This window comes from Chelonia mydas, chromosome 9, assembly GCF_015237465.2.
Source record: "Chelonia mydas isolate rCheMyd1 chromosome 9, rCheMyd1.pri.v2, whole genome shotgun sequence".
In the NCBI taxonomy this organism is placed as follows: domain Eukaryota; kingdom Metazoa; phylum Chordata; order Testudines; family Cheloniidae; genus Chelonia; species Chelonia mydas.
Window position 1 is genome coordinate 29,778,647 of NC_057855.1, and position 22,191 is coordinate 29,800,837.

General features: G+C 37.9%; 1 protein-coding gene across 2 annotated transcripts in view; it reads left to right on the top strand.

Annotated features, from left to right (window-relative positions):
• Positions 1–21,889, top strand: part of PLOD2 (procollagen-lysine,2-oxoglutarate 5-dioxygenase 2) — a 79,881-nt gene extending 57,992 nt beyond the window's left edge. Inside the window, exons 11-20 of one of the 2 annotated variants that reach the window (XM_037908929.2) lie at positions 5,092–5,196; positions 7,261–7,386; positions 8,628–8,769; positions 10,002–10,064; positions 12,020–12,133; positions 12,555–12,620; positions 18,020–18,124; positions 18,379–18,525; positions 18,903–19,028; positions 19,727–21,889. In XM_037908929.2, coding sequence (XP_037764857.1) covers positions 5,092–5,196; positions 7,261–7,386; positions 8,628–8,769; positions 10,002–10,064; positions 12,020–12,133; positions 12,555–12,620; positions 18,020–18,124; positions 18,379–18,525; positions 18,903–19,028; positions 19,727–19,882 — 1,150 coding nt within the window. In that variant the 3' untranslated portion in view covers positions 19,883–21,889. The remainder of the gene's footprint in view (positions 1–5,091; positions 5,197–7,260; positions 7,387–8,627; positions 8,770–10,001; positions 10,065–12,019; positions 12,134–12,554; positions 12,621–18,019; positions 18,125–18,378; positions 18,526–18,902; positions 19,029–19,726) is intronic. The other variant, XM_037908930.2, reaches the window with a different exon arrangement.
• The last annotated feature ends 302 nt before the right edge of the window (positions 21,890–22,191 follow it).

The following is a 22,191-nucleotide window of genomic DNA, read 5'->3' on the forward strand; positions in this document are numbered from 1 at the left end:
ATGCACATCTCTTGGAATTTCTGTTCTTCATTTTTAAAAAAACCTTGTCTTCAAGGAACATGTGTGATATTTTACTGTCATTTTTTCCACCCTTTCCAGTTCAACTGTGAACTTGGATTTATTCACCTTTGCGATTTGGAGACCAGATTTAACCAGCTATTGTAGATTTTGGTGTAACAGAAAACTCTAGAGATTAAGATGAATATGTTCAGGCTATAATAAATGTAAGAAGTAATTTGTTTTAGTTCCTTATAGGATTATCAGTCCTTAGAATCTTGTTATTGGATGATCCCTCACTTTCCCCTCTCATTTCAGGGAATTTTTACAGGTGTTAGTAGCTTTTCAGGATGTAGTAGAGCTACTACATTAGTTCTGCTCTTCAGGCTTAATTTCATAAATAAAAGTTAGCCCTTTATCCATTGTGTGGTTAGAGATGTTTACCTCTTTTGGGACAGAAGTGTTGGTATATACTATTCTGAAGGAATCAAAAGATTTCACTAAGGATATTCAGAAATTGCCAAGTGTAGTTCTAGGTGACACAACTATAGCATGATTGGAACTATATGCTATTAATATCTTATGGAAAAGTCACCCCATGTATTCAATGCAGCTCCCAACTGAGCAGGAATTACTAAATTATATAATGCATTGGTTAACACACATTCACCAAATGGCCATTAGTACTGATGGTTAATTTTTGTCCTTCATAAGTCACACGGAGAGGTAAGTGTTGTCATCTTATTCTATTACTAGGCACCATTTTTAAGGTGTTTCTCAAACTGTAGTATTCATAAAGAGGAGTCTGAATATGTCCTAAGGCAGGGGTGGGCAAACTGCGGGCTGGATCTGGCCCCTCAGGGCTTTGGATCCGGCCCAGGGGATTGTCTCCCCCCCTCCCCCCTCCATGGCGCCGCGGGCCCCACACCGCTCCCAGGAGCAGCCAGCACCAGGTCCCTGTGGTCCCCGGGGGTGCGGGGGGCATGCAGAGGGCACCATGCGCTGCCCTTGCTTCCAGGCACCACCACCACCCCCCGCAGCTCCCATTGGCTGGGAACAGGTAATCGCAGCCAATGGGAGCTTCAGGGGAGGTACCTGGAGGCGCGGCAAGGGCAGTGTGCGGAGCCCTCTGTCCCCACTCCCCCAGGGGCTGCAGAGACGTGGTGCCAGCCACTTCCGGGAGCAGCGCAGCGCGGGGCCAGGGCAGATAGGCAGGCAGGGAGCCTGCCCTGGCCCCGGGGCATGCTGCTGCCACCCCAGAGCCGCTCCAGCTAAGTGGCACTGGGCTGGAGCCTGAACCCCTCCTGCACCCCAACTCCCTGCCCTGAATCCCCTCCCTGCACCCCTGCCCTGAGCCCCCTCCTACATGCCGTACCCCTTCTGCACCCCAACCCCCTTCCCTGAGCCCCTTCCTGCACACCACACTCCCTCCCACACCCGAATCCCCTGCCACAGCTTTGCATGCAATTTCCCCACCCGTTGTGGCCCTCGGGCCAAAAAGTTTGCCGACCCCTGTCCTAAAATTTATATCATCTATTCCAGAATTGCAATTCTCTTTCCAAACTGTGAAGGACAGAAAATGATAGACTGCTTCAATTTCAAATACAAATCATGTTTATAGATGTTTTAAATGGCTGTTTGCTAGAGGAAATTGAACAGATTATGTCTCTTCCCAACAAGTTACTGTGGGTTAGGATCACATGGTCTTAGTGGAAAGTTTTGTTCACAAAAGAACAGCAACATTTTTCCTTTTCCTAAGATATACTCACTGTCACAGATAAGCCAGTACTTCACAAGCAGAGTTAAACAGTAGTATTAATCCTCTCTCAGAATCTTTGTCTTCTCCTAGTGACCACTTCTTATCGCTGCTTTAAAACAGCTTCTTGAACTTGTGTACAAAAAAAAAAAAATCTTTTCAACTTTCACGTTTATACTACTAAGATAAATCTAAGCAAATGTACTGAGGCCAGGGAAATAAAGTTCTTCAAAAATGATATGATTTGATTTTAGTGGTGTTAAGCACTAACACTGCTAACTAGCACTAACACTGTCACTGCTATCCCTATCTCCTACTTGAATTAAGGAGTAGGGTCACGTGTTATCCTTACATATCTGTGTCCTTAAAGACTAGGCCATTATCAAAATGTAATATCCTGAAGCAGAAAGATTATCAAAGACCATTTGTGTTTCCTAGGGAGACCTTCTAGACTGTGTTGAAAGCCTCAGAAAAGTAAATCGGAATTTCATTATTATGAGCAGGTTTCCTTTATTAGTATTGAGAAATTTTATAAGTCCGTGTTATGTATAATCCAAAGCTAGGGAATTTTATAGAAGTTTTGTTGATGGTGGTTGCAAGTGAATAGGTAAGAACCATGCTTCCTACAAAAATTCCAGAAATGCAGGAAACTCTTAATTAAAAGTGAAGCTCTAACCTAACGATCCAGCCTGTTATACTATAGTGAGAATGGAAGGAAAGAGTTAAAAAATGGAAGGATTCAGACTAAGGTCAGGAAGTCCCAACTGGATTTGCTGCATTAATTTTGAAGATTCTTGTGGGGGTTTTTGTTGGTTAAAAATATTCCTATAACTTTTATTACAAATGAATTTGCTTATATTTAAGGTAATAAAATATTTCTAAAGGCTTCCAAATAGATCACTGGTACTTTGAGTATATGTTAACTTGGAAGCTTTTCAAATGTCTAATAGCCTGTCATTTAGATGAATATATTTGAATACAGTACAGAAGGATTCGTAAAACTAGACAGAGCCAATTTTAACAGAATACTCTGGCAATTTATTTTGTAAAAATAAAAAAAATTGAAGTCCCACAAATTGCCTGCAAAATTTTATTGGAAGAGACTTAATTTTTCCAATTACGTCTGCTCAAAAACGAATCTAAAGCTGCTACTTCTGTTTGTTTTTAATTATATGCTACATAAAATAAATCTATATAGATTATTTTCAAATGTTGGTTAAAAGAAAACTCCCTGTGATATTTATCTGAGACTGTATTTTCTAATAATAAAGCCAAATGAATTTTATGGCAGAGTTACAAAGCTTTGGACAGAGCAAATTAATAGACTGAAATAAACTCTGCCAGTGTCAGATGGAAATAATGAGTGTAAAGAATTCAGAAATCATAGTTCACAACCTGATACAAACATATAGGACATTCATATGATGGAAAATTGGCTATGAAGGAAGTGCTAGTTAAGTAATAGCCTGTACTTTCACCCGAGACTGTTAACCATGGACCTGTGCATAAAAACCTCTTCTTCAATAAATTCTTCATTGTATTGACTATCCTTCCTGTTAACTCAGTATTATTTTAGAAATTCAGCTCAAATGATTATTGCAACGGTGTGTTGACTAAGTGACTAGCTTGGTTTTAAGTCAATGGAATGGAATGGCGAAGGATGTCGTTTACCTTCCAGTGCAGTTCCACAAAAGGATCTTGAGGTACCAGTTTGAGCACAAGAGGACCTGATAATCAAAAGGGTGACAGTCCTTGATAAAGAACGCTTGCAGGAGAAATACCACAGGCTGAATTCCATGGTAAACTGAACAGGATATAGTTTTGTGGTTCTGCACTGGAAAAAAAGACCTGCAGTCTTCTCCATGCTTTGATTTGTTTGTAGTCTGTTACATTCACTTTTCATTGACTCCTCTTGTGAGATCTGTTGGCTTTATGAAAAACCACCATTAATTTCCCCAGATATCAATCAAAACTCAGTTCAATTTAGATTAAACAAAAGTAGCATTTATTAGAATTTTTACAGAAAGTGGAATAAGTGAAATAAAATGTATGCAGGTAAGATGGAATCTGTAGTGAGACCGTACAAGCCAGCACAATAAATGTAAGCTGCATAGGGAAGCTATTGCCTCAGAGTGATATTCCATCTTTTAAAATAACATATTCCCATAGACACATCAGGGCCAAATTCATTGGTGATGTAAATTGTTGCAGTTCCACTGATTTCAATGGAGCTGTGTTCACTGATACCCGAACTTGGCCCTGAGAGTTGTCTACCAAAAAAAAAAAAATTCGTCTGCGCTTGTAATTGGTCACATTTCTATTAAAGGATAATACAATATTCCTCCTCCTTTCAGTGAAACTTTTCTGGAGAACAGGGACATGCAGAAATTTCTATTTCCTCCTTTTCTGATATCAGAAACTTAGGTGATAGATTGCTTCAAAGACGACCTCCTAAGGGAACGTCTGTGTTGCCCTGCAGTTTGGACTACCAGGGTCTGAATTGCAACATGCACCAAACTGCTGCACTGTAACTCCCCTGTATGGAAGCGGTAGACGAGAACGTGAACTCTGACAGGACTACCTCAGTGTGAACTAGCGACTTTTAAGTTTGCGCCTGAAGCATCCATTCAGGGGAGTTACAGTGCAGCCCTTTTGTACTCACTGCAGTTCATACCTCTGTGGTCCAAACTGCACAGCTGTGTAGACATGAGTTCCCTTTTTTACACTGATCAGTGGTCACCTCAGTTGGGATTTTGGTGTATATAGTATTTTAACAATTACATTCTTATTCTTTTAGATAAAAAGTTTTGCTTAATCAACTGGGTATAAGAAGTTCAGTTGACTTCCCCCTCTTCCCCCCCCCCCCCCCCCATGTTGCTAATGGCTTCATTAACAGCTTTCTGGAAAGGAGTTCTTTCACCATTCAAATCAGCAGATCTCACATGTAGCTCCTTTGTTCAAGCAAAGCTCATGGGTTGAGATTATATTAGACACCCAATTAAATGATCCTTAATACAGAACCCAACATTTGCAAACTTGGCTGCCCAAACTTCAGTACCTAAATCCATATTTAGTCACCTAAATGAAAACTGGAGATTTTCAGAGATGTTGAGCACTTACAATTCCCACTGAAGACAACAGAACCTGGAGATTGCGCAAAAATTAGACCCCTTTTATTTAAGCATCTAAATGGATTTAAGTACATAATTTTAGGCACCTAAGTTGGAAAAGTTTTATCAAGTATTTATTAAATGTGCTTGAGTTTTTCACACAAACTTATTTTTAACATCACACGAGGATGTACTGATTGTGCTAAGAGCTGCTTTCTCTCTTTGCAGGGACATTTGTCGCCAGAATAAAGCATGTGACTATTACTTCAGCATAGATGCGGATGTTGTGCTGACAAACCCGAAGACTTTAAGACTTCTGATAGAGCAGAACAGGTTCAGTATAACTTTGTCTTACAGACTGAGGATCTTCATTTTTTCTAGTCTGGAAGCGCTCTCCAGGATCCCCTTTTACTTGTCCTTTCTATGGTATTGCATTATTGTAAGAGAAGTTTGGCTCAGTTCCCTCTGGAGCTTATCAGCATTCCACTCTACTTGAGGGAGCATCAGGTGATCATGTTACTGCAGACTGTGGTGCCAATAGACCACTAAGCCATTCCAATGGCAAACATCTTTAACCCTGTAATTAATCTTGGCTGCTTGTTTGCAAAAAAAAAAACCCTGCTTTAATGGAATGCTGAGTTCTGTGGGGAAAAATAATAAGACCTAATTATTCGGTTAATGGAAACACTTTCTCACTTGAAAATGTTGACGTGAAAAAGGTAGGTGAACTGAGTATGCTCACTGGATTGGGCCCTGCAGGCCAGTTAGGTGGAGGAATCACTCTGGGGCTTAGGCATCTGCATGCCCAGAGTGAGGATGCAGTGTGCATGTGCAGAGGCAGAAACATAAGCACCTAGGGAACTTTTACTACAAAAAGGTAGGTGTCAAGCAAGTTTTGGCACCTACAGGGTTCAGCAGCAACTAGATGGGGGTTTTGTGAATCCCAATGGGGCCTGATTCTGAAATTTAGGCAACTAAAGGGGAAGCTAGGCATCTAAGTCCTCTTGTGAATCTAGCTCATGTTGACCAGGAAGATGTACTGATTATCACTCTTTTTACTAAGCATGGGAGTTAACCATTCGCAAAATCTTTTGCATAGAAGAATATGCACAAACAGCAATTCCCAGTCTGAACATCCAAGAATCTAAATCATTCTGAAGACAGCTGTGTGGTGTCATTGCTTTCTGTTAAATGAAGCAGGATTTCCAAGACTGATTGATCAGAAATTGTACAATTCAGGCATAAAAAAAGCCCACTTGTTTCAGTCTTAGTATTTGGAGTTTTAAAAAAAGAGATTTATTCTTGGAGATAGAACATCATTGTTTTTGCTCTTACAAGCTGTTTCTCATTGTTAAATAATTTCACAAGATACAAGACAAACTAAACATTGACATCCAATACGAATACAAATAATATTTGTTAGCTTTTCACAATTTTCAGAAAAGATCCAATATTGACTACTATTCACTGCTCATATTGGGTTTTTTCCTGCTTTAGGGCCAAATCTTGCTTGCTTTACTCATGAAAATTCGTGAATTCCCATGTGAGTAAAGTACACCGGATTTGGCCATGAGTGGTAATGCCAGGCTTTTCAGGTGGGTCAGACAAAGAGGCAGAGTATTAATTTCATCACCATACGTTGGAAACTTGCATTTACCTAATGACGAGGACTGAGTTGTAGATAGAGGCTTAGCTGGCTTGTCGTTTTGATTATATTACTTCTTCGCTGAAATTGGTTGTTTTTGTAAAAGAGAAGTTTAGGACCCAGTATAGTGCAGACAGAAGTAGCATAAGCTTCACAAAACAGGCCTACCCGGGGACAGTACTTATAAAAGAAGTTCCATTATTTTGCTTCCATTTCTAGCCACCTCACATTTCCCTTCTCACCTGTTTTCAGTGTCTGCTGAGTTATTTTTCCATTTGGAATAATTTCTGTAATCAAAGTCCTCTACTTTTTTTTTTTTTTTGCTTTTTTCGTTTTTTGTTTTTGTTGCCTCTGCAAAAAAAATCCTTAGCTAAGCTTTTGTTAAAGGCTGCCCACTTGTGCTAATTCTGTCTGCAGAAAGAGGACAAGAGTATTTTCCTCTGCCTGAAAACTCCATGATTTACAGGGATCCTGGGCATGGCAGCTGAATTCCTGTCTGTTGCTCTCACCTTTGGGTGGCTGGAGGTTTGGAAACTAGCAGTTAATGGAAAATATTTCCCTTCAGTTCAAGTGTAGAATGGCTGCTTCTAGATTTGATGGTCCTTCGATTCTGGTGCTCTGTCAAAAAGTGCAGAAGTGAGAGGCACCATCGATACACTGCAGATGTTCACAGGCAGCCATTACAACTATTTTAATGCTAGCAGAATCAAAGTTCATGTTTTATTTTCTTATGGAATATTTTGTTTTTATAGGAAGATAATTGCTCCACTTGTAACTCGCCATGGGAAGCTATGGTCCAACTTTTGGGGTGCTTTGAGCCCTGATGGCTATTATGCTCGCTCAGAAGATTATGTGGATATTGTCCAAGGGAACAGAGTGTAAGTTAACTTAAACTAATCACTAACACCAGATATCATTGGACAGTAGTTAGTGACATATTCTTTCCTTGCCCAGCAAATACCAATATTTTTCATGTAAAGAGAGAGAGAATTTCTGAACCGTTAATGTCAGTTATGTTGATGAATTTCTTCAATAATCCAGGATTACTTTCTGTTTCTGCAACCTGGAATAGAAAGGCACAGTGCCCAGCACAATGAGGTCCTAGGTACTATCACAACACACACAATTAATAAGTGATGGTCATCAGTACTGAATATGATTATGCTATGAAAATGAACTGTAATTAATTGCAAAAATTGAAGTTATACTGTGAATTTATGCCAAAAAATAATCTAGTGACACTTCATCAAATGTGTAACAAGTAGTGTTTCCCCATCTGTTCTGGACAAGCACAGTATTTAATCAGCAGCTGAAATTAAAATTAATAACCATTTTTGATACAGCAGTATTTGTTCTATGCTGTCTACTTTCCATCCTTGTAACAGCCCAGAAATGTTAGACTAAAGTCAAAGCAGATGAGAAATACTTTCATTTCACATACAGTAACTTTCCCCAAAATGAACGTACTTTAAACTACTTGAGGCCTGATTCTCATATGTGCCAATGGCCCTTTACTTGACCCTGGCAATTCGAAAAGGTCTTATTGGCCTGATACTCCCTTACAGTTATGTACTGGTTTTATAGATCTGCCTCTGGGAAACAGAAAACTTGTAGAGCAGTGCATTGTCCTATGGAGATGCCTATTTGTTGATATTGGCTCAACTGAATTAAATTTATGGCCTGTTGCATTCGCCGGGTATCAGTGTAAAGAAGTCAGACGGTCTACGAGAAGCTACGGTTGGGTGTTTAAACTAACATAAAATCTGTTTAATAGTTTTCTCCATCCCACTGAGTAACTTAATGCTATAATATAAAGGAATTTCATTGAAAGCCTTGACCTAGTCTGAAAAGGGACGTGTTTATATATTTAAAACCCACTTTAAGGAATTTGGTAGAATTACTTTCTTCGTGATAAAAGCTCATAAAATTTGAATTGCTGCTTATGCACCCTTCAAGTCCAGCTGTAGCTTTTCAGATATCTTGGGAACCTTACATCATTGCCTTGAACTTTGCCTGGTCTTTTCAGTAAATAATAAAATCCTGATGTTCAAATTGTAAAATGTACAATAAATTCCAGTTTTCATAGTCTTAAACCTTTTCCCCTGGACTTCTTTTACAGAGGAGTCTGGAATATCCCTTATATGGCTAATATATACTTAATTAAAGGACAGACTCTCAGATCAGAGATGAGAGAGAGAAACTATTTCGTTCGTGATAAGTTGGATCCTGATATGGCACTCTGCAGGAATGCCAGGGAAATGGTAAGGTGGATGGATGGATGGCTTGCTTTTAAATAGTACGTGCAGTTGTTTTTTTTTTAACGTGCTTGCTACAGATGTATGTATGTAATCTTGAATTGTGTTCACTTCTTTCTAATTACAAGTACTAGCCAATTTTTTGTGGGATACTGGCATTTGTGGGGTTTTTTTTGTTTGTTTGTTTTTTTTAAATAATTGAAAAGAATACAGTGGAAGCATTTGGCTTTGATCAAGACCAGTGGACTGGTGCACTGACAGCATATTTATTTCTGTTTAAATACAGTTAAAATTCATAGGTACTATAAATTACCTTACTTCTTGGCACAATAGTATAACATGAAGGCGGACTCAGTGGCCACCTTGTTAATATATCAGCTATCATTGAGTATCTCCATTTTTGTCTTGAAATGTCTTAGTTAATCTGCACAATTTGGAACTTATAACAAGTTAGGTGGAACACTTTGTTTTATGTTTAAATGAGAATACTTAAAGTTAATGATTGAAGCTGGCAATATACAAATCTTATTTTAAGCCATTTTCAGAATGGTGATACCCTTATTAAAGGGTGTTATACTATTTAGTGTTACTTGTATTATGCTGCCAGTAATATGAAGATTGATTTATATTAGGAGTATAAATATGCAAAACCATATTTGTACTGATATTTACACTAGTTTCAGAACAGAAACAAATAAGAGGTAAACCACAGCTAGTTCCAGACAGTATAGCATTGAAAAATAACTTGCTGAATTGAACAAGAAAAGTTGGCAAGTATAATTTTTTTTATTCCCTCCATAACAAGGCATGATTTCATTTGTTTGTACTCATTCTACAGAACAACCCAATCAACATACTCTTGTTTTCAACCTTCTAAGCAGCAGTTATTGCACTTTGTGCTTACCATGTGCTCCTGTTAAACTAATCTGACTCTGTGGCTCGTCAGAGAATTGCCTTCTCTCTTTCTCTTTCTCAACCTGTGCTATGAGACCGTCTGGTACGTGCTTGTTTTTGTATTGCAGCAGATAAGGGGCTGGTGGATACAGCTTTAACATGTACGTAGGAGCTTTGCTTGGAGATGCATGCTGCCCGTAAAAGCTATTTTGGAATATCAGCTTTTGATCGAAGGCTGTTATTTACCTAATGTAACTGTGGAACCCTAAAACCTAATACATCTCTGACAAAGAGAGAGAGACCACATATCGGTCAACTGATGTGATGCTTCTCCTTCATTTTAGAGTTTACAAAGGGAAAAAGGCTCCCCTTCTTCGGAAACATTCCATATGCTCAGACCCCCAAAGGTGTTGCTTTTTTTTATTCATTAGTTGTTACTATTATGCAGTATCATTCTACCACAGGAAAACCCTTCCCCTCTCTCCACTTACCTTAGTAAAAGTTGCTATACCTTTCTCTTTAGTCTTAAGTTACATTTTCAAAAGCGACTGGTGATATGGGGTGCCTAATCAAAACATCTTAAGTCTTGATTTTTCATGGTGAGAGCTCTTAATGATCTGAAAATCAGGCTCCTTTTAAGATGTCTGAATCTGGGCACCCGGAAATCAATATAATCAATGTCACTAGTCATTTTTTGAGGATTTAGGCCATTACAGCTTAATTATTGGCATTATTAGTACAATGAAATTGGTTAAACGATTCAAAACCTCTCTGAATACTACCCAAAATCACAAAAAAAGACAAAGTGCAAAGTTTCTCTGACCTGTCTAGCCTGTCTTATTTGTAAAATCTTTGTTCAGTTTTGCTACCGCTTGTGTTTGTGCAGCCATTGGGCAGAATTCTGCAGTGCTTACTCCCATGAATAGTCCTATTTCTAGACCTATTGCAGAACTGGTCTCAGTGTGTCCATTACTTCAATGTCATGTTTCGGGAAAAGGAAGCAAGCACTAATGGTGTGTTACAACCACATGGGTGGTGGACACACTTAAAAAGTTGCTTCTGGTCCTAGAGATACTAGCAGCATTTCCTCATTTCAAGAATACAAAATCGTTCTAAAGCCAGAATAAACTTAAGTTTACCTTCTCAAAGGGCTTGATTGACATTTTTGTTTCTCCATATTTATTATGATGTAACTCTATTGAAATCAGAGTTACACTGAATAAAACTGGAGCAACAACGTGGTGAATCAGGCCCAGGGTATACTGTATAGGAAAGCTTTTTGTGATAAGCATTGGGTAGCCACTTTTGCCAGACCCTCCTTATTTTCCCTGCTGTAGCTATTTAATGTGTTGATAAGAGCCAAGAACTGAGCACATGTTTAACACGTTTTATCATGCTGGCAATTTAACACTTTTTCAGACCTAAAACTGAGGTCCAGATACAAGCAAACAAGTGGGAATGGTTCTGTGTTGTGCAAATCTAAAATGGAGAAAACTTTCTAAAATGGGGTTGGGTCTGAAAAACAGTTAAAGAAACCCCAATTTCTTTTAAACAAAAATATTTTCTGCTACTAATTCTAATCAAGGGAGCCCTGTTGATATCCTAGCTTTTATTTATGAACCAGTGTAGCAGGACATTTAATTGTTGGTCTTTATATCACTGAGATATTCTTTATTCCTCATCGTAATTCTAACATGCATTGTATTTTCAGATATTTTTATTTCAGGACAATTCACCAAAAGGATTACTTAATAATAAATGTTCTAAAGCAGCGCAGAACTTACGTGTTTGGTGTTCTGACAGTACTTAAACCTTTTTTCTAATAGTTCGCTTTTTTCAGATAAAATCCCCAGCCCCAGACTTTGTTGTCAGTTTAATTTGTGTGAGAGTTCTGTTTGAAAACCGGTATTTCAGGAGGGTTGAACATTTTAATATATGGTCTTTCTAGGCTTACTGAAGAAAAAAACAAAAGATATTAAATTTGTTTTTCTTTTCCAATTGCATATTTGCACTATTACAAAACAGTTTGTTGCCTTAATTTGATTAGAAAACAAATTATACCAAATGTGTCTTTTTTTAATGTGGATCATAGTAAAAATACATGTTCAGGAATCAGTAATACCGGCTGTGATCAGAAATAGTCATGTGAAAGTTTAAAGATTTCCTTAAAAAACAAACCCAGAGGTAGTTAAAACATGTTTGAGAGAGACATAAATATATAGGTAAAATATAAATTATATATACCATATTTTAGCTACATGTCTGTGATTTGGGGATATATATATAAAATTTTAAAAGCCGAATATCATTCTTACTGTTACACAGTGTTGCTAACATCATTTTTCTTCTTTGTTTGATACAGGGTGTCTTTATGTACATTACCAACAGACATGAATTTGGGAGACTTATTTCAACTGCCAACTACAATACCTCCCACTACAACAATGATCTCTGGCAGATTTTTGAAAATCCTGTGGTATATATCACATTATGCATAAAACTGTTAATAGGTTTTAAAAATCATTATATGACCATATGGAAAATTATAACTTTTTGTGGTTACTATATATTGACAAATATTACTAAGAGGCGCGCACATCATAATAAATTCAGTATCCGCATATCATATAAAATATATGACTCATAATCTGGAAAAAGAAATGCATGCCTGAGTCAAAAATGGACCCATATATCCCAAAATGTTTCCTGAGATAATAGAATCAAGAGTTAATTTACAGATAGAATAACATCTCTAATTGTTTCTAATGATTTGAATGGAAGAAATCAAAGGAATTTGCAGAGTAGTAAAATTCATTTTTAATTTCTATATTTTTTGTTGTACATTTTAAAAAATGAAATAAGTGAGCTGTTTAATCTGTTCAAATCATTCTTTTCAGGACTGGAAGGAAACCTATATAAATCCCAACTACTCAAAGATCTTCACTGAAAATCTAGTGGAACAGGTTAGTATTAATACTATTAAAATGAGAGAGACAAAAAACAAAAAATTATCTAAGTTTTGGTTCAATGAACTGGCATAGAATAAATGCTTCGACTGTCGTATCACATTGAGCTGTGATCTTGTTAGATCTCAGCGTGTATATGCACCTAAAACAAAATGGAAGTTAGCACCTCACAAAATTAGAGATTTTGAGGAATGGCCACAGAACTGAATTTTGCATTGTGGAACTTTCTCTACTGCTAAGCTTCACACGGTTCATCCTTTTCAGTAGTTGGATGGGAGGTGTCCAAGGAAAACTGAGGTGCAGCAAGAAGTGGTGGCCAGAATTTATTAGGTAGGAGGCACTCCTTCCTCTGAGTGGCTACTGAGTCAGTACCCTACGTGATGCTAAGTGCTGTTGGAAGGATTCTTTTCTGAGTGAGACTTACAACTGATGTGAAGAGTACTTGAGATCAAAAGAGATCCCCATGGAACTTTCTGCAAGAGGAAGAGTGTCAATCCCAACGTTCTGGTGAAATTTCACTTTCTGTTCCACCCCTTTATTTAAATTCCCCCAGTTGTTTCAATTGGAAAATGTGTATTCTGTATTCCCTTCTTTGTAACAAATAGATCCCACTGTGCAGTGATTTTAGTGCCAAATGCTTAGCATTTGCACCTCAGAATTGTTTGATCCTTGTATTTAGTCTGCTTAAAAAAACAAAACAGAAACCCTGTCGATTCCTTGGCTGTTTCACAACGCCAAGTTGTTTCACATGCACTTGTAGTGACCTTATACAAATTATTTAAAATAAAGATCACTTTACCAGACAACAGCGAAAATGTCCAAGTAGCATGGATGATGGCAGAACTGATTATAATGTAGACTTTCAGTCTTTCAGTCCCTGAGAAGTTGACACTAATCACTAGGTTGGTGCTGGAGATGAAACCCTGGCCCTATTGATGTCAATAGAAAAACTCCCATTAATTTCAGTGAGGCCAGGATTTTACCATCGAAGTTGATAATGGGCAATGTTTGGGTTGATTTTCAGCATTGCAGATGTTTGGCACATGGAGTTTCTATTTAATGACGATGTGTCAGAGGGTTTTTATGAGTGCATGGGTAGCTAGGGCGGGCTTTTCAAAAGGGCTCAGCACTGGCCTAGCTCTAGACTAATTGAAGTCAGTGGGAGTTAGTGCTGAGTGCTTTTGACAAGTCCACCCTCAGTATACACTTGCAAACTGTAAAGAGCTAGGGATGCTTATGAGGGGGGGGAAAAAAAGAGTGGTCCAGAATGATGGGAAAATGAATATGGACATTTATGCCAAACCAAACTTGAATACATACTGTCAAGTTGGCAGACTTCAGACTAGACCTAACTAAAATGTAATTTATCAGGCAGTCATAAAATCCATGCTGATGAGCTGGGGAGTCCAAATAAAACAAACTAAGGAAGATGGGATTGATTGATGTGGCAATTCAAGCATGCAAACTTCCACCATATCTTCTCATTTGTCTTCAAGCTATGCTGACAGTGGCTTGACGTTCAGAACACCAGCAAGAGCAGTTGGGAATTGAAGACAACTGCTGTGTTGTTTTGTAGAATAGGAATATATATTTATAAACTTGAAGTGGAGCCGGATACATACGTGTGTGTGTGTGTGTGTGAGAGAGAGAGAGATTTAGTGCTCTCTACCCAACAGTGTTAAGTGGAGGGAGTGCGAGCATACAATGCAGGACTTTATCATTGAACATGAGACTGGGAGTAGGTGGGTTTAGGGTTAACTTTTGGGTTGAAATTTATCCCTCATAAATTGCTTTGTCCTAGTCCCTACTAAATGAAAGGTCCTAGTCCCTACTAAATGAAACTGGACACTGGTTAACATCCCAGCAGGTGGAACTAAGAAAAATCCACACATTTTGAGACCTGTGTCCTAAAAGAGCATTTGTTTTGCCAGAGCACTCCACTGCAAGGATCTTCCCTGTCAGTAAAACTTCTCACTGCTCCTAATTTGGTCATCCTTATATATGCTGAATATTGCCTTACTCTGTGAGTAGTTCCACTGTAATCAACTGGAGTATTTCGGGAGTACTGCTTAGTGTGAGTGAGAGTGGGCAGAATCCAGCCCTGAGTAATCACCCCAAAAAAGTATGATGGACAAAATTGTAAAAAGGAGAATGTGTAGTGGGTAGCTGTCCAAGGTCAATAATGATGTGCTGAGAGACCAGGGCAAAATAATCTTCCTCTCATGTCTTCTTCACATTAGTGCATAACTGTCTCTGAGCCCTCTAAAGGGCAGCAGTGGAAGGGAGAAGTTTTACCACGAATACCTAAGAGAAATCGAACTAAAGTAACTAAAATTCCCTATCCTACAAACTTTTAGTTGGTCTAGATCATAGGAACTCCCAAAGCAATGCTCATTGCGGATACCATATATTAGGGTGGGTACTTGGCATCAGAGGAGAGACCCCTTAAAATATCCCTGATTCACACATGGTAGGGGTCTACTTCAGACCGCCTAACTAGGAAGAAGAGGTGGATGAGGCTTTTTATAAACAACTAACAAAATCATCCAAAGCACAGGACTTAATGGCGATGGGGGGGAATTCAACTACCCAAATGTCTCTTGGAGAAATAACACAGCAGGGCATGGATTATCCAACAAGTTCTTGGAATGTACTGGAGACCATTTCTTATTCTAGAAGGTGGAGAAAGCCACTAGGGGAGAGGCTGTTCTAGATTTGATTTTGACAAAGAGAGGAACTCGTTAAGAATTTGAAAGTGGAAGGCATCTTGGATGAAAGTGATCATGAAATGATAGAGTTCATGATTCTAAGGAATGGTAGGAGGGAACACAACACAATAAAGATAATGGATTGCAAGAAGGCAGACTTTAGCAAAGAGCTGGTAGGTAAAATCCCATAGGAGCAAGTCTAAAGGAAAAATAGTTCGAGAGCTGGCAGTTTTTCAAAGCGATATTATTAAGGGCACAAGAGCAAACTATCCCACTGTATAGGAAAGATAGGAAGTATGGCAAGAGACCACTCTGACTTAGCCATAAGATCTTCAATGATCTGAAACAAAAAAGAGTCCTACAAAAAAGTGGAAACTAGGTCATATTACAAAGGATGAATATAAACAAATAACACAAGTATGTGGGGACAAAATTAGAAAGCCCTAGGCACAAAATGAGACTAAACTAGCTAGAGACTTAAAGAGTCACCAGAAAGCATTCTACAAATACATTAGAAGCAGAGGAAGACCAAGGACAGGGTAGGCCTGTTACTCAATGTGGAAATGGCAGATGGACTAAATGACTTTTTTTGTTTCAGTTTTCACAAAACTGTTTAGTAGCGATTGGACATCTAACATAGTGAATGCCAGTGAAAATGTGGTAGGATCAGAGGCTGAAATAGGGAAAGAACAAATTAAAAATTGCTTAGACAAGTTAGATGGCTTCAAGTCACCAGGGTCTGATGAAATACATCCTAGAATACTTGAGATCATTGAGAAGATATCTGAGCCATTAGCAATTATCTTCGAAAAGTCATGGAAGATGGGAGAGATTCCAGAGGACTGGAAAAGGGGCACATATAGTGCCCATCTATAAAAGGGAAATAAGGACAACCCGGGGAATTACAGACCAGTCAGCTTAACTTCAGTGTCTGGGAAGATAATGGAGCAAATAATTAAGCAATCAATTTGCGCACACCCAGAATATAATAAGCTGGTAAATTACAGTCAGCATGGATTTGTCAAGAACAAATCATGTCAAACTAACATAATAGCTTTCTTTGATGGGGTAAAAAGCCTTCTGAATAGAGGGAAGCAGTAATGTGGTATATTTTGACTTTAGAAAGGCTTTTGATACCGTCTTGCATGATCTTCTCCTAAACAAACTAGGCAAATACAACGCAGATGGAGCTACTATAAGGTGGGTGCATAACTGCTTGGAAAATCGTTCTCAGAGAGTAGTTATCAGTGATGCACAGTCAAGCTGGAAAGGCATGTCAAGTGGGGTCCCGCAGAGATCAGTTCTTGGTCTTGTTCAGTTCAATATCTTTATCAATGATTTAGATAATGGCATAGAGAGTACACTTATAAAATTTGCAGATGATACCAAGCTGGGAGGGGTTGCAAGTACTTTGGAGGACAGGTTTAAAATTCAAAATCATCTGGACAAATTGGAGAAATGGTCTGAAGTAAGTAGGAGGAAATTCAATAAGGACAAATACAAAGTAGCTCCACTTAAGAAGGAACAATTAATTGCATACACATAAAACAGGAAATGACTGCCTAGAAAGGAGTACTGTGGAAAAGGATCTAGGGGGTCATAGTAGATCACAGGCTAAATATGAGTCAACAGTGTAACACTGTTGTGGCCCCCCCCAAAAAAGCAAACATCATTGTGGGATGTATCCTCAGGAGTGTTGTAGGCAAGACACACACAGTCATTTTTCTGCTCTACGCTGTGCTGATTAGGCCTGAACTGGAGTATTGTGTCGAGTTCTGGGTGCCACGTTTCAGGAAAGATGTGGACAAATTGGAGAAAGTCCAGAGAAGTGCAACAAAAATGATTAAAAGGTCTAGAAAACATGACCTATGAGGGAAGATTGGAAAAAAAAAATGGGTTTGTTTAGTCTGGAGAAGAGAAGACTCAGAGGGGGACATAAGTTTTCAAGTACATAAAAGGTTGTTATAAGGAGGAGGGAGAAAAATTGTTCTCCTTAACCTCTGAGGATAGGACAAGAAGCAATGGGCTTAAATTGCAGCAAGGATAATTTAGGTTGAACATTAGGGAAAAACTTCCTGTCAGGATAGTTAAGCAATGGAATAAATTGCCTAGGTAGGTTGTGGAATCTCCATCATTAGAGATTTTTAAGGGCAGGTTAGACAAACGCCTGTCTGGGAGGGTCGGGGCCTCCCGGAGCCGCCTTGAGTGCAGGAGACTGGACTAGAAGACCTCTTGAGGTCCCTTCCAGTCCTACGATTCTATGCAGGTTTTGCCTTCCGAAGATAATTTCTTCAAAGATCTGCACTTTTTAGATGACAATAATCCTAGATCTTATAGATCAATTTTTTTTCTCCTGTATTTCTAAAAATGCTTTATGAATGAAGGTGAGCTGAAAGTAATTGTAACTCATTTTTTCCCAGCAGGAACACAAGCTAAACACAATAAATAACCCTTCAGAGTGAAATGAAGACGCAATGTATTTCACTGGTTGTTAGTTTTTGCCACCTTCAGTGAAAATGCAGCTACAAATCAGGAATTTCTTCATTACTTTAATATATCTGAATTCTGACTTAGTGGAAATAGTGGCACTATTTTATTGATCTACCTAGCTCTTTTTTTAAAACTGTTTAAAAATTACTGCAGTAATAAATATGACTTCTAAAACAATGCTGTGGGTTTTTTTTATAGCCATGCCCAGATGTGTATTGGTTTCCCATATTTTCGGAGACTGCCTGTGATGAACTGGTAGAGGAAATGGAACATTATGGACAGTGGTCTGGAGGAAAACATCGTGTAAGTGTCACCTCTTGTAAACAAAACTAGTACTTGTTTTCTAGCAGGTCTTCATGTACTTTAATGTTTTAAATAAATGCTTCATTAGAAAGTGCAATGGGTGGTGTAGTCTGCAACTACTGAAAACTTAGTTAAACATGATACTTTTATTGCCTTTGTTTTATTCTGTATGCCTGCAGTTTTCAAATAAATTAAAACCTGTATTATATAAGTACTGAAAAAACCCACATTTTTGAGGTCCTTCTGGTTTTTAGGATAGTCGTATATCTGGAGGTTATGAAAATGTCCCAACTGATGATATTCACATGAAGCAAATCGGGCTGGATGGTGAATGGCTACATTTCATTAGAGAGTTCATTGCACCAGTAACACTAAAAGTCTTTGCTGGCTATTATACAAAGGTAAACTTTTAAAATTATTATTGGTGAATAGTTGAGTTGAGTGGTTAATTTGTAGGGAATGATTTATGAGATTAATCCCAGAATCTTCTTGCTCATGAAATATTTTAGAGGAGGCTACACTTTTCTCAGTTTTATTTATTATATATTTAAAAAAAATTGTTACTTCGTGTGTTGATTGAAAATATTCCAGACTTGAGCTGTGTTGCTTTGTCGTGATGGGTAAGATAAATCCAACGTTGTAACTGTTTCGGACTTGAAGCACAAACATTTGCCAGTGAGTAGCTTTTAAAATTCAGCTCCCACGAATAAGCACGTATTTGATTTCGAAATTCACACACTGATGAGAAATGCTTTTGATTGCTACACATTTATTTCAGGGATATGCCATGCTGAATTTTGTTGTAAAATACACTACGGACAGACAGCGTTCCCTCAGACCTCATCATGACTCTTCTACGTTTACCATCAACATTGCTCTCAACAAAGGAGGAGAAGATTTTCAGGTAAGCAATAGTCATTTCACTAAATATTGCTGCTCTTCTAAATCATTTCCATGCTTGGGTCCAAATAGACGTTGTTAGGCCCCTGTGTAGGAGGAGAAGACATGCAGCACACCTAGCAATGTGTTGCTGGTGGTAGAATCTGGCTCTGGATCATATTAACTCATCCACAGGTAGAACAACTTGTTCCATTTTGACCATCAAGGCATGCAGTGTATTTTTCCATTCCTATACTTAAATTATTTAGATTATTTTCAAAACTGCTATCTTGAGGAATGATGCTTTGGCTCTAGACCCCTGATAAAGGAAAACACTTGATCATGGGCTAACGTGCTGTCCTAAAGAGAGAAGCTGTCCTGAGGCAAGGCCTAGAAAGGGTGATTAACTAATCTGTCATCTACAGTAATGTTACTGAATGGCTGATTGGTTGGAAACAAATATACCACTAAGACTGTTCAAAGGAGCTGCTCTGCAGTGGTTACCAAAATAAGAGGGACTGAAATCCCTATTACCAGGTGGTGTTGCCACATGTATTGCTGTAAAGGAAACCTTCCTTAAGAAGTATGCCTTACTAGTATGGATAGAGAACTTCTGATGTTAAGTATCTGTTAATAACAATAAAACATTCTGATTGTTGGACAAAAGGAAAAATGCAATTATAACCCAAACTAAGAAATCTGTCTTCTGATTTTTTGTAACAGGGAGGTGGATGTAAATTTATTAGATACAACTGTTCCATTGAGTCACCCAGGAAAGGATGGAGCTTCATGCATCCAGGAAGACTTACTCATTTACACGAAGGACTTCCCATTTTAAATGGAACAAGATACATTGCAGTATCATTTATTGATCCCTAACTTTATTTTCCTGCCTCTTCAAAACCAGTGGTTGGTTCTTTATGACATAAACTCTTATTTATAGTTTTCCTCCCAGAAGATGGTGATAAAAGAAACTTTAAATTACTTCCTCTAGACAGCAGATTTACTTTGAGCTAAAAGATTGAAAAAACAACTTTAAAAAATGTTGGACACTTCCAAATGTCTGCTCTGAGCCTTACGTCAGAAAGTAAAAATGCCCTGTTTATTTTTGTACGCTGCTGTCTTGAAAGGTGGGGCGGGGAGGGAAAACAGAAATGCATTTTAAAATGAATATTTTTTTTCTGTTATGAAAAATTCCCAGATACAAAATTATCTCCAAATCTTTTCTTGTGGTTTTCATTCAGTAAAATGATGCAGATGAAGTTGTGTGTTGTGCATATTTTATAACTACCAATAGAAGAACCACATACAGAATTAGCATCAAGTGAATCCCATAGCCTAGCAGAATTGCACACAAATTTTGGCTTTAAGCAAAAGCATATTTTGTGTGCTGATGTGCACTTTGGCAATACCCCAGTAAAACTTTTAAAAATACTCAGTTTATATTAAATATCAACATCTATATCCTCCTAAAGAAAATATGCATTGCAAAGTTTGAGGAATAGATTGAATACGTTAATTTTTTTTTTTTAAATGGCTTTATCAAGAACTGCAAGTATGTGTTTTAAAGAAGAACTTGTCCCATTAAGGTTACTTCTCTTTACCAAGTGTTCTTCAATTAAAATGAGCTATTTTTGTAATGTATAGTTGCACCAGGTTGATACTGGAAATTTAAATTCTATTTTCAGAACACTGCTAAATTTTAATATCAGGATGTTTTGTAAACACAATTTTCTGTTTAAAATTACTTGAATTTTGTATCAGGAAAATGAAATTGGTGAAGTCTTTCTTTTAAACCTAAGAGGTTTGACTTACCATTTATTTTAAAGGAATCAGTTTTAAATATTCCTACTGTATCTACTGTTTGTAATTTAAAGAAACTTGAAGCAAACTCTAAACCAAGGAACCTAAGGTGCCGGAGTGCACAATGTGTTTAAAATCTTGTGAAAAATAAAAGGTAATTTTAAATTAATGTAACAGTTTTTGTTTGTCTTAGTGAAGATGGCAATATATCCCAAACTGTTATCTTTAAAATGTAGTGTATTTAACAATTTTAAAAGGAACTATTGTGTATCATGGTGAGCATGATCAACTTTATGTTGGCAAAAGTTTTTTTTTAAATATTCTGAGTAGTCACCACTAGCTACTTGTTGCTCTTGAATGATGTCTGTCATTAATTGGTGTCTCAGTCATTATCAAGATGGGCAAAGTTTTAAGAGCTTCAGCAGCAGTGTGTGTGTCTGCTGCCTGTTGTAATAATCCTTTTTGGCAAGCAGGGTATTGTAGTGATCTAAGCAGCAACCTTTCCCCCACTATCCTGACTGATGCTATGTTGAAGGGAATTCACCACCAGTACTGTATGTCGGTCGGAGTGGTTTTAAGACCAGTTTGTTTTCTCTGAGTTGTCATTTCCCGTATTTATATTCTTAACTTCTCTCCATTTCAAGTAGATGCTTACAGATTTCAGAAATGCACCAGCACATTGAGTTTCCTGACATCAGTAAATTCCAATTTTGCAGATACCTTTGCCTGAGTGAGCTGCTTTGACTGGGTGTAGGCTGCACTTAAGCAAAGGATAAAATTCAGAAAATCATCAGGACTCTACGGCATGAAAGCTGCCTTTGTTAATTACCTTTTTTCTGAGTGTTTGCCTATGGTCTGTTAGGATGGCATGGAAAACAGACTGGGTCAGTTTAATATAGGTCAGTGTAATAAAGCTTTCTTTATAAAGAGATACTTGAAAACAGGACACGGGAGGAGATTTTTGGAGCTCATTCTGCATAATTTTTGCTTCTACATTCTAGAGTTTGTTTTTCACTGATTTACTCTGTTTTGATTTATTTGTTTTGAAGACATGGATCATTAAACTTCTAGATTTTCATTCATTTACTCTTTCAGCTGTGAGCTCTTTCAACAAGCTAGACACATTTACCTCGCTCAGACTCGTATTACTAGAGTCCTTACCTTATTAATCAACCATAGAGGTTACTAAATCTCTTTCAGGCTGATAGGAATGTTACAACGTTGAGACAGAGCACTCATTCACTTCTTTGCATTGACCAAATATTGGAAGAATAGGCAAATTCCAATGGGCATTAAAATCTAAAATGCACAAATGTTTGGTCTTAACAATGAATTTAGATATGATTTGTTAGCTTTAATGTACTGTTAGTAAACTAGCTCATTTG